Genomic DNA, 12,094 nt, shown 5'->3' with positions numbered 1-12,094 from the left:
TGGCGTGTGCGTGGCATGTGTGCATGCATGTGCTCAGGCATGTCAGTGTCCCCATCTGGTGTACACTTGTGCATGCAGAGGGAGAGGCAGGGATGACTTACTGAACCCGTCCCTGCCCGGTGGACACTGGGCTGCTGTTCGCAGCCTCCTGCAGGGGGAGCCACTGGCTTTGTCCCCAGCTGGGGCATGACTCAGGGGTGCTGTTCCGATGAGGGAGCCCTGGCTGCGTCTGAAGGTTCACCTGGGGGGCTTGCGGGCACAGTGATGAGAATGTTCTATTAGGACCCCGTCTGTTCCCACAGCTCCCCATGGCCTGGGCCCACAGCCAGAACCTCTCCACACAGGGACCCTTCATCCTGCTGGGCTTCCCTGGCCCCCGCAGCCTGCAGACTGGGCTCTTCCTGCTCTTCCTGGTCATGTACCTGCTCACGGTGGCCGGGAATGTGGCCATCATCTCCCTGGTGGGGGCACACCGGCGCCTGCAGACACCCATGTACTTCTTCCTCTGCAACCTGTCCTTCCTGGAGGTCTGGTTCACCACGGCCTGTGTGCCCAAGGCCCTGGCCACCTTCAGCTCGCAGAGCAGAACCATCTCCTTTGCGGGCTGCGCCTTGCAGATGTACTTTGTCTTCTCTCTGGGCTGCACCGAGTACTTCCTGCTGGCTGCCATGGCCTACGACCGCTACCTGGCCATCTGTCTGCCGCTGCGCTACAGCAGTCTCATGACCCCTGGCCTCTGCGCCCGGCTGGCCCTGGGCTCCTGGTTCTGTGGCTTCTCTGCCATCACGGTGCCTGCGGCCCTCATCGTCCGCCTGTCTTTCTGTGGCTCCCGGGTCATCAACCACTTCTTCTGCGACATCGCGCCCTGGATCGTGTTGTCCTGCTCGGACACGCGAGCTGTGGAGCTGACGTCCTTTGGCATCGCCTTCTGCGTCATCCTGGGCTCCTGCTTCGTCACGCTGGTCTCCTACGCCTACATCATCGCCACCATCGTCCGCATCCCCTCGGCGGGGGGCCGGCGCCGGGCCTTCTCCACCTGCTCCTCTCACCTAACGGTCGTGCTCATCTGGTACGGCTCCACCATCTTCCTGCACGTGCGCACCTCCGTGGAGAGCTCCTTGGACCTGACCAAGGCCGTCACGGTGCTCAACACCATCGTCACGCCTGTGCTGAACCCCTTCATCTACACGCTTCGGAACCAGGACGTGAAGCAGGCCCTGGGGAGGTGTGTGCGGGGGAAGTAACAGGCGGGGCCCCGGCTCAGGCTCAGCACGCGTCTCTGCATGCCCGGACAGGGGTGCTGGTGGCTCATCTTCAACGTGGGAACTTCTGTTCCCTGAGGGGGGCGTGCTGGGGCCCCGGGCCTCAGATGCAGATTATCACAGAGAAGTGTGCACACTGGCCCAGTGATGCTCAGTACCGCAGGTGCCATGAGAGCCATCAGTACCACTGGTCCCATGAGTACCACGAGTACCACAAAGTACCACGAGACCAGTGTGGGAGCTGTGTGGGTGGGTCTCAAGGAGCTGGCCCCTGTCCCACCCCCCATGTCTCCTCCTGACCAGCCTGTGGATCTTGGAGTCATACCCCTGGTGCCGGGCAGCTCTGCAGTACAGGTGAGACGCAGCGAGAGTTGTCTGGAACCTTCTTTTGGCTGCAGCTGGCTCCTGGCCACGCTCCCCTGCTGCAGCAAACACAGGAGTCCAGGTGTAGGGGAATGCTGCCCTCTGGGTGGAGGTCAGCAGAGACCTCAGGCCCGCCCTATGTGGCACCCTAGTCTCATCCACCAGCCCCTGTGACTCACCCCGGAACAGCGTGCATGCTCAGGCCGGAGTAGGGGTCTCCCTGTGGCAGGTGTGAGCTGGCGAGTCAAAGGCCAGCTGGTCCCTGGTCCCTGTCCCCTGGGAGGGGCTGTGCAGTGCTCCTCTGGAGCCCTCTGGGACCCTGTGCTCCCCCTGAGGGCCTGATCGCTACAGCCTGGGAGATTTCTTGGCTTCTCACTGGCGGTTTCTTGGTCTCTCTCTCTCTCTCTCTCTCTCTCTCTCTCTCTCTCTCTCTCTCTCTCTCTCTCTCTCTCTCTCTCTCCTTTTCTGTCTTCTTCCTTTCTCTTGCTTCTTTTGGGCCACACCTGGTGGTGCTCAGACTCTTCACTCAGGGGTCGCTCCTGGTGGGGGGTTGGGAACCCTGTGTGGTGCCCCTCCCCCTGTGCCCTCACTGCAGCTCCCTCTGGTGGGTCCTTAGCTTGAGAAGTGAGTGGAGCCTGGACCACCCCTCATAAATCCTCTGCACCTCAAGCAGGCACCAGGCAGAGCTGGCCTCCTCCCTCCTCCCATCCCTCCTCCCGCCTTCCTCCTGATCTCTCCGGACAATGGTCTCCTGCTGTGTGGCTGGCAGGGTGAAGCAGGGCCCAGGAGTCTGGGCCCAGCCTGCCTGGTGCTGGTGGCTGGAGCCCAGAAGCACTGCTCAACATAGCTGGGTCACACAGCCACACCCCCTTGAGTTGGGGGAACCCATTTCTCAGTGCCTGCCCCCCCCCCATGCTGCTGATGTCCACAACACTGGCCACTGGGCCTTCGTCACGCAGGCTGCAGGGAGACTTGTGCTAGGGTGCCACGGTGATACACCCTGGCCTCAGGAAGAAGTTGGGGCTCCCTGTGCCTGGGCCAGAACGGCGGCGTTTTTCCCATAAGGCCCAGGCCTGTTTGTGCTCCGGTCATCTGTGATGTCTTTTAACAATGAATTAAAGTGGGGTCCTCATATAGGTGTCCTGTGCTGTTGAAGGGGAAGGGAGGTCAGGAACAGCCCCTGGCACATAGTCCAGCACCAGCTCAGAGCAGAAGACCCAGGGAGGAAAAGTCCGGAAGGTTCTGGAAGGTCCTAGAAGTCCTCCTACTCCATCACAGACCAGAGAGGTCACTGGGCCTCTTCAGGCAGACAGTGGGGGCAGCACCTGGGTACCTGAGAGGACCTGCCTCACTGGGCAGCCCACCCACTTGTGCCGCCCCCTGCTGATTCCTGTCCTTGGAGACACCTGAGGGCAGGGGGACCTCCAGGATCTCCTTGCACACCCTCCAGGCCTTTTCCTTGTGTCCCCGAGGGCCCTCGTGTGGATAGGGTGGGTCAGTGGGTAGCACTGTGAGCAGCTTGAGAGTGGCCTGAGGGTGACAGACCTGAAGATCCTCTCCAGAAGCTTCTCTGCTCAAGTCCAGGCTGTTCCTTGGCTGAGAGCCAGAATGAAGAGCGGGCTTCGCTCAGCTCTGACCAGTTTCTGGAGAAGCCTGGGGCACCCCCTAAGCCCTGGGGCTACGGGGCTCAGATTTGGGCACACTCCCACCCTGGGCCTCTCCCTCCCTCCAACACAGCTGTTAGGGTGTTTTAGGTAGAAGTTCTCAGGGTTAGAAACTGCGGGACTTCTGAAAGGGGAAAGGGACCACCAACTGGTTAGGGGATGAGAGGGGCCCTGCAGTGGTCCCTGTGTGGGGATGGGCCTGCACCCAGGGCTCCCTGCACGGGCTGGGGGCGGCCCCAGAGGGCGGCTCGTGGCACTGCTTCCACACATTCCCTGGAGTGACCTCTGCGCGTGACCTTGGAGGCCACCAGGCACCATCAGGAAGGCCCTGGGCGTGAGGCTGCAGTGGCCGTGCACTGTCCCACACCGTGTGTGGCATCTGTATGCTTTCCCACCGACTGCGGCAACCACGTGCTCCTCTTCCACGTCGCCTGCGTGGCATGCACCCCCCCCCCCCCCCACTGCCTGCCTTCACGTCAGCGTAGGCTCTCACCTGGCTGGTCCTTCGCACTGCCCAGATGGCCTCCGTGTGTTGTGGAGTCAAGCTGCCCAAGGAATCTCGGTCTCATCTGTTTGCTGAATGAAAAGCGTTTATTGACCTGCAGGGGCTACCCCGCCCAGGAACAAGGGTCCCAGTCTGTCAGCCAGCCTTGATCCTGGGTCCAGGCAAGGGTTACAAGGATCTTTCTCACATCCTGTTTGGCAACATCAGTAAACTTTCTGCCGGTTAGAGCAGCAAGCCAGATGTCCCACGACCAGCTGGGGTGGCTATTTTGGGTGTGTGCGTCTCTCCTCTGGCAGAGGGGCGGAGTGATTCGTGGCGTCTGTTCTGTCTAACTGCAGTACGTTCCCATGGTGTTCTGTGCATACGGCCTCAGGGTTTTCCCTTCCGATTTTCTGCTATCTCTTTGGGTCACCTCATTCCTGGGTCACCTGTCGCCAGCCCCAGGACCCTGGGACCTGTTCTCAGGTGGACCTCCATTCCCAGATGCCCCGCAGCCACCAGGTTCTGACCAGGCTCCTCAGTGGCCTCCCTGTGGTCACGTAAACTCACGGTGACCCCAGTCTCCTGTGTCCTCATTCCCTTTGGGACGTCTGGGTCCAAAGTGGTGGTTCTGGAAAGAGAAGGAAGAGAAACGCCGAGGCAGACTGCCTGGAGAACACCTGTAGGAGGACTGACACCCCTCTGTTAGTGCACCCGGACCCTTGCTCCCGCTGCCCGTGTGTGAGGACCCCCAGGGAGCGTCCCAAGTGAGTGTCCCCCAGTGAGTGCCCCATGACTGTCCCCCATCGAGAGTCCCGCATATGTGCCCCCACATCTCTGGGGCACCTCGTGTCAGTATGTGCACCTCACTTTCCCACTGTTTCCTCTGTGGGGGCTGTGCTGGGACCTGCCTTGGTTCCTGCTTTCTAGACGCTCATCCTGGCAGCACTTCTTTGGGGAGGCGACAGTCCCATCTCTTTCCCATTTGACTGTATTGTGTTCTTTATTTCTGCCTGTTTCTTTTCAAGCATCAGACCACTCTCAGTGGTTTCAGGGACTTCCCTGGCTTCTTGCTCGGCCCTTCTGCCCCTTTGACATTGGATAGCACATTGCTGACAAACTCAAGTTTGGGTGCTCGCCACTCAGAGGCCAATTACTCATGGGATAGGAGTTGATGTGAAGAAAAAGTTTATTGAGGACCCAGAAACCCACAGAAATGGTGGACTGTGTCCCCAAACACTCCTCCCATTCAGGCTGGGACTTGGGCTTTACCCTGGGCTTGTTGGGAAAGTGAGTCAGAAGTTTGAGGTCCTGGCCAGAGCAGGGAGCTGGTGCTGGTGGTCTGGGTCCTTGGGGAGGATGTCTATTTCAGGTGCCATGGTCAGGGGTCCTAGGAGGAGGAGAGAGTTCCCGGTGCCACGGTCAGCTGGCCCTTCTCCTCCAGGGTTGGCCCATTGCCTTGCAGTGGCGTTCTGGAGGGTGACTAGATCAGGCTGCTGACTGTTCCCTGAAGAGAGGCAGCCCTTGGGCACAATAAAACCCAAGTTGTGGTGTGGGCAGGGCATTTGTACACTGCCAACCCTGTTTGGTTAGTGCCGCTCAGAAGGCTGTATCCTCCTCTCCCACCCCACTCCCCTTTTCCAGCAATAATGGGACCTGGGTCCACATTAAACATACACAGAGTGGAAACTTTTTTAAAAATGTTATTTATTGGGGCTGGAGCGATAGCACAGCGGGTTAGGCGTTTGCCTTGCACTCGGCCGACCTGGGTTCGATCCCCGGCATCCCATATGGTCCTCCAAGCACTGCCAGGAGTAATTCCTGAGTGCAAAGCCAGGACTAACCCCTGAGCATAGCTGGGTGTGGCCCAAAAAGCAAAAAAAAAAATTATTTATTTATTTATTTATTTATTTTTATTGAAGGACAGTGCAAAGACTGAGGGTGAAAGAGAGGCTACGAGATAAGCGAGGAGCAATATGGAGTATCTAATGCTTATTCCCTTTCTTTTCCCCACTGGCAATATCTTCTTCCATTTCAGTGGAAATTGGCTCATCAAATTCAGTCTGGCTGAGTCCTGCCAGATGGCAGTGCCATGGAGATTTGGAAAGGAAGAGACTAACACAGTCAGAGAAAAACCCCCTTTTCCTCTTCTTGGGGAAGCGAACACAGGGCAAGCTTTTCTCTTTCTTTTTATCTTTCTGGGTCACACCTGGCCATGTACAGGGGTTACTCCTGGCTCATGCACTCAGGAATTACTCCTGGTGGTGCTCGGGGGACCGTATGGGATGTTGGGAATCAAACCAGGTTGGCTGCGTGCAAGACAAATGCCCTCCCCGCTGTGCTCTCGCTCCAGCCCCAAGGCCACTGTAGCACTGTAGCACTGCATCCGCTGTTCATCAATTTGCGTGAGCGGGCACCAGTAACGTCTCCACAGTGAGATTTGTTGTTATTGTTTTTGGCATATTAAATACTCCACAGGTAGCTTGCCAGGCTCTCTGAGAGGGACAGAGGAATAGAACCTGGGTCGATGGCATGCAAAGCAAACGCCCTACCCGCTGTGCTATCGCTCCAGCCCAGAATTGATAATAGATTATCCTAATTAAATAGTTGTGAAAAATTCTTGATGCAAAATAAGAGATAGTTCCATAGAGACAAAACAAAACAAAAAATGATCGAATGGAAGTGAAAAAAAATGGGATCTCTGGGAACTGCTAGTGGGAATATTTCTAAGCATTACACCTAGAACGTGTCTGGATGGCGGCATCTTCTGGTTTGCGGTATCCTCTGATGTCTAGACAAGCAGACAAGTGGCATGATTTTGTCCAAGAGCAATCACTGTGGTAGTATTTAGCAGTCTGTATCAAGCTCTACACATCCAGAGAACAATGTTAGTTCTTAATAAATGTGTGTCAAACACACACACAGACATTCATTTAGAAAATCATAGCCAGATGTTAGAAAAAAATTCAGGGTTATTCTACTTTGTAAGTGAAAAAGCAAAAAAATAAAATAAAAAGGACTAAGATAATTAGAATCTGTATATTAGTGAGACACGTTTTCTTATTCTTAGTTCTACTAAGTATTTTCTCGAAGTTTTCCTCATGAATCCCAATGAACATTAAGTATTAGGGCAAACAATATATTGTAAATAGCAAATAATACAAAATAGTCATGATCAAAGTTCCCATTAACTAACAGGAGAGTTGCCAACTTTGTGCTAAATGATGACTGAACATAATACCTGTAACTAACCAGGTTATTAGAATCTAAGTATTTTACATGATTTTATAAATGTTGCCAAATCCAGATGTATTTCTCTTTTAACAAGGTCAGAGAACAATGTGTTTGGGTTGCCTTAGGAGTTAAGATTTCCCAGATATGTCTTAGAATTTTTATTTCCAGGAAGCTTTGTTTTATATAATGAAAGGTTTAAAACTTCTATAAGGTCATTGCAAAACAAAATTTTTGCACGTTGAATTAAAGTGACACAGATGTTAAAAGCACTATAAAACTTATGATTTCAACTAAGACTAAGTTGCTTTGAGTTTGGAAACACAGTATAGGGGATAAGGCATTTATGTTGACTGTGGGACATTTTGTGATATTCAATCCCTGGTACCACATATAGTCCCCTGGGCACTTCCAGAAGTGACCCCTGAGCACAGTGTCAGGAGTAAATCCTGAACACAGCCAGATGTGGTCCTTATATTGAACAAACAAGCAAACTAACAAACTGGAAGACTAAGCTTGTTTAAAATCAAGACCAGTTGACATAAGTCCATGAGGTTATTCTGTTACACATAATGTCTTTGTTTCTATACAAAATATCAAATTGATCATAAACTAATACTTTACAATTTTGGTAGATTAGAGAAATCAAAGTTTTTTTTGTTTATGCACATTACACATCTTAAAATTTTACTTTAAAAATTCTCGTGACAGCCCATTTGATTTGATTTAGCTTGACCACGAAGAGTTCCTTTCTTTAAGATGAGCCTCCTGGGCAGACCTCCTTTCCTCAACACACACCTTCTTCGCTAAGTCTCCCCAACTTTGGTCTATCTTTTGAAAAATCATTTTATTTTTTCTATTTTCTATTTTAAACACCAGCCTTTTACCCTTCCTTATCAAAACAACATCCCTCCACATTCCTTTGGATTTTTCCAGCCCCCTTACGCATCTTCAGTACCCATCTTTTCCCACCAGCCTTCATCCACACTTCCGTTTCCAACAACAGTCAGGACTTTTTCTTAGCAGTTTGTACTCTAAAATGACTTCTCACTTCCACCCTCATCTCTGCCTGAGTTCAGTGGTCAGTAAACTTTAAGTTTGTACCTTTAAAAACAGTCTTTGGAAACACAATTTATGGGAAAAGGATAAAGCCTTAGGATGTCTGTTTAACTTAAAGGCCTAATGTTCCTTTGTCTTCTCTAATATTCTCTCTCTCTCTCTCTCTCTCTCTCTCTCTCTCTCTCTTTTTTTTTTTTTACTTTTTGTGTCACACCTGGCGATGCTCAGGGGTTACTCTTGGCCTTGCACTTAGGAATTGCTCCTGGCGGTGCTCAGGGGGCCATATGGGATGCTGGGAATCTTGCAAGGCAAATGCCCTACCCGCTGTGCTATTGCTCCAGCCCTCTAATATTCTCTTTTATCGCTTTTTAGCTTGTTTTAGCAATAACCAATTTTACTTTGAGGTTGAAATCATAACAAAATATTTCACTTCAATTTTTTTCATGATAAATACATATTTTGTTCTTCTGGTACTCTGACATATTTTCTTCTATCTGATAACTTTAATTTTATTAGCCTTCAGAATTTTCTAGACCTGAAAATCTCAATTTCCTAACTTCAGAGCTGCAAGCAACACACAGCAACCGTTCATCATCCAGGCCAAGCCCTTGCTGGCTTTGAGGAGGAGACGGCCAACACTTTCCAGCTGCTGCTTCAGGCAGTGAGAGGGGTAGGAGAGGCAGCCCTGGTGCTGCTGAGGTGGCAACGTGGGTGGCAAAGGGCAGATGCAGGAGGGAGGAATGAACTCAAACGTGCCTAAGAATTCTGTAATTTAAGTAGAGGAAGGAAAACCTCTTCAAAAAGTGGTATTGGGAAAATTACATAAAAAAACTACATGAAAAAACAGAACTCATCTCTTGAATGCCATGCACAAAAGCCAAATCAAAATGGATTAAAGACTAATAAAATAAAATTAAAAATGGATTGAAGACCTTGATATCAGACCCAAATCCATAAGGTACATAGAGGAAAATGTAGGCAGAACCCTCCGTGATATTGAAGCTAAAGGCATCTTCAAGGATGAAACACTGATCAAGCAAGTGGAAGCAATGATAAACAAGTGGGATTACATTAAATTAAGAAGCTTCTATACCTTAAAGGAAACAATGAAAACCCATGGAAAGGGAGAAATTATTTACCCCACACTCATTTGATATCAAAGATATATAAGGCACTGGTAGAATTTTATAAGGAAAAAAAATCCAACCCCATCAAAAAAAAAAAAAGAGAAGAAATGAACAGTAACTTCCTCAAAGAAGAAATAAAGGGGCTGGAGCAATAGCACAGCGGGTGGGGTATTTGCCTTTCACGTGGACAAACCGGGTTTGATTCCCAGCATCCCATATGGTCCCCCAAGCACCACCAGAAGTAATTCCTGAATGCATGAGCCAGGAGTAATCCCTGTGCAATGCCAGGTGTGACCCAAAAAGCAAAAGAAAAAAAATGTCCAAAAGGCACATGAAAAAGTGTTTTACATCACTAACTATCAGGGAGCTGCAAATCAAAACAACAATGAGAGGTCACCTCACACGACAGAGACTAGCACACATCAAGAACAGCCAGTGCTGGTATGGATGTGGGAATAAGGGACCCTCATTCACTGCTGGTGGGAATGTTAACTGGTCCAGCTTCTCTGGGAAATCAATATGGACATTTTAAAGAAAAATGTAGGAATTGAGCTTCCACTTGACCCAGTAACACCCCTTTTTGGAATATACTCCAAGCCCGCCCCCCAACAAAAATGGAGAAATAATGTATGCCCCACTGTGTTACTTGCAGCAACAATAGTCAAAATCTAGAAACAACCCAGTGTCCAAGGACAGATGACTGGGTAAAGAGACTGTGGCACGTGTACACAGTGGAATATTACTTGGCTATGAGAAAAGATAAGGTCATGCCATCTGCTGCTCCATGGAGGGGCCTGGAGAGTCTCCTGCTGGGTGAAGTTAGTCAGAGGGAGAGACTGACACAGAATGGAGACTCTCCTAGGTGGGGTATGAAGAAACATAACGGGGGAATAACGGAAACCCAGAGACCAGGGAAACAGTACACAGATCTGGTCTTCAGCAGGACACAGGCCACCTGAGGGGGTGGGGGACAGGACAGGGAGGAGCCAAGTCTATGGGGCAGGGAAGCATCCGACTGGGAGAAGGAAGAGGCGCCGAGAGGGGGTGAAGTGTCTCTGAAACCCTATTGGCTACAGGACCGTGAACCACAGCCAGAAAGGCCTATGAAAACGCCTCTCAGAGAAGCAGACTGGTGGTGGGAGGCGATAGGGGTGGGCATTTGGGAAGCGGAGGTGGAGGGAAGTGGACACTGGTGAAGGGATCAATGTTGAGACAATGTATAACTTTGTTGAGTATTCATTAGGTATAAAACTCAACGAATAACTTTATAGTTTCATGATGACTAAATAAAAAATTATTTTTTTTTCTGTAACCTTCAGGGCTGGCGTGATAGTGCAGTGGGTTGGGTGTTTACCTTGCATGCGGCCAACCCAAGTTTGATCCACAGTACCACAGGTGGTCCCCTGAGCTCTGCCAGGAGTGACCCCTGAGTGCAGAGCCAGGAATAAGCCCTGAGCACCCCCTGGTGTGACCTCACCCACCACCAAAGATTTCTTTCATTCTCATCTTTTCTTCCCAGTTTCCACTTATGGGAGAGGGGGGGTCTTTTCATCTCCCCCCCACAAGGCAGCAGAACCCGTCTTCGAAGTTCTTGTGTGACAGCAGAAAGACTGGACCTAACGGCCTTGCATCCCATCCACCCGATCTTTGGCAAAACTATTTTATCTGTGAGGTAGTCACTTACATGCCCATCTAAGGGCCATTTCTTCTTAAAGCCTAGCTCATACATAGACCAAGTGTTCCAGTAGGAAATTATTTCCTTTCCACTCGTGGACCCAAGATGGAGGCCCTTGCTCTATTCCCTGGGTCACTGTCCGTCCCTCCCCGCACCTCTCTGTCTCGCTTCCTGCAGCCTTAGAGTGACCCTGAAACTCAGCCAGTGTCAGTCCTGAGACTTTGATCCTCATCTTCAAAATAGGCAAACTGTGGAATAATTGTGTGACTATTTACAGATTTCTGGGATTTTAAACTTGTCACGCTGAATTCATAGGAAAACTAGGAAGCCTTTTCGTCTCCCAGCAACGAGGCTCTACACTCAACCTGGAGCCTCCATGCCCTGGCTGAGGCTGAGAGGCTTGAGAGGCCCAGACTATGCTAGTAACACCCACGGCCCATTCTTCTTGGACCTGCACAGATGGATTTCCTTGCTCATCTCAGAGAGACTCAGGGTGAGCAGCTCCATCCACACAGCTGTAGCTTGGCCCAGTTTTCTTCCCAGAAGGGAGAGCCACTGGCAAGGGTCATCTGCTGGGAGACACCTGCTGTGAGGCACCTGCTGAAGGTACATCTGTTCTGAAGTACCTGCTGGGAGACACCTGTTGAAGCCGCACCTGTTCTGAGGCACTTGCTGAGGAGATACCTGAGGATACATCTGCTGAGGAGACACCTGCTGGGAGGCACCTGCTGAAGGTACATCTGTTCTGAAGTACCTGCAGGGAGATACCTGAGGAGACACCTGAGGAGACACCTGCTGGTAGATAGTGGAGGAGATATGTGCTGAAGTTAAACATGTTAGACACCTGCTGGGAACATCTCCTGAGGAGACACTTTCTGGGAGACACCCGAGGTCCACAAACCTCAGCCACCATAGGGGTAAGCTGAGGTGGGGCTGGCCCGAATGCTGCACAGGCCACACAGCTCCCTGGCCTGGGCCAACCAAGGGAGCTCCTTCCTTCTGAGCCCGTGTGTCAGGAAAAGTTCGTGCTCCTCAGGCCACTGGGAACAAGTTCCTTACCCTCTAGTGTCCAATCAAAAGTACAGTTGACAAAGCCAAGTCACTTCGAGGGGAGTTGTTTGAGAGCTGGGAGTCAGAGGAGCGCTGCCCTGGGGGTCTCATTAAAAAGTAGGGGACCCAGCCAGGAGGAGTCTCCTCCTCCCCAGTCCCATTAGAAAGTGCTCATTCCT

At 51.2% G+C, this 12,094-nt stretch overlaps 1 protein-coding gene across 1 annotated transcript; it reads left to right on the top strand.

Moving 5' to 3' along the window:
• The first annotated feature begins 308 nt into the window (after nucleotides 1-308).
• LOC101541116 (olfactory receptor 287) lies at nucleotides 309-1,244 on the top strand. Its single transcript, XM_004617810.2, has one exon. The coding sequence runs from the start codon at nucleotides 309-311 to the stop codon at nucleotides 1,242-1,244; it is 936 nt and encodes a 311-aa protein (XP_004617867.2).
• Nucleotides 1,245-12,094: the final 10,850 nt, after the last annotated feature.

The sequence above is a fragment of the Sorex araneus genome, chromosome 11 (genome assembly GCF_027595985.1).
Source record: "Sorex araneus isolate mSorAra2 chromosome 11, mSorAra2.pri, whole genome shotgun sequence".
Taxonomy (NCBI): domain Eukaryota; kingdom Metazoa; phylum Chordata; class Mammalia; order Eulipotyphla; family Soricidae; genus Sorex; species Sorex araneus.
This window is presented reverse-complemented; position numbering and strand designations above follow the sequence as displayed.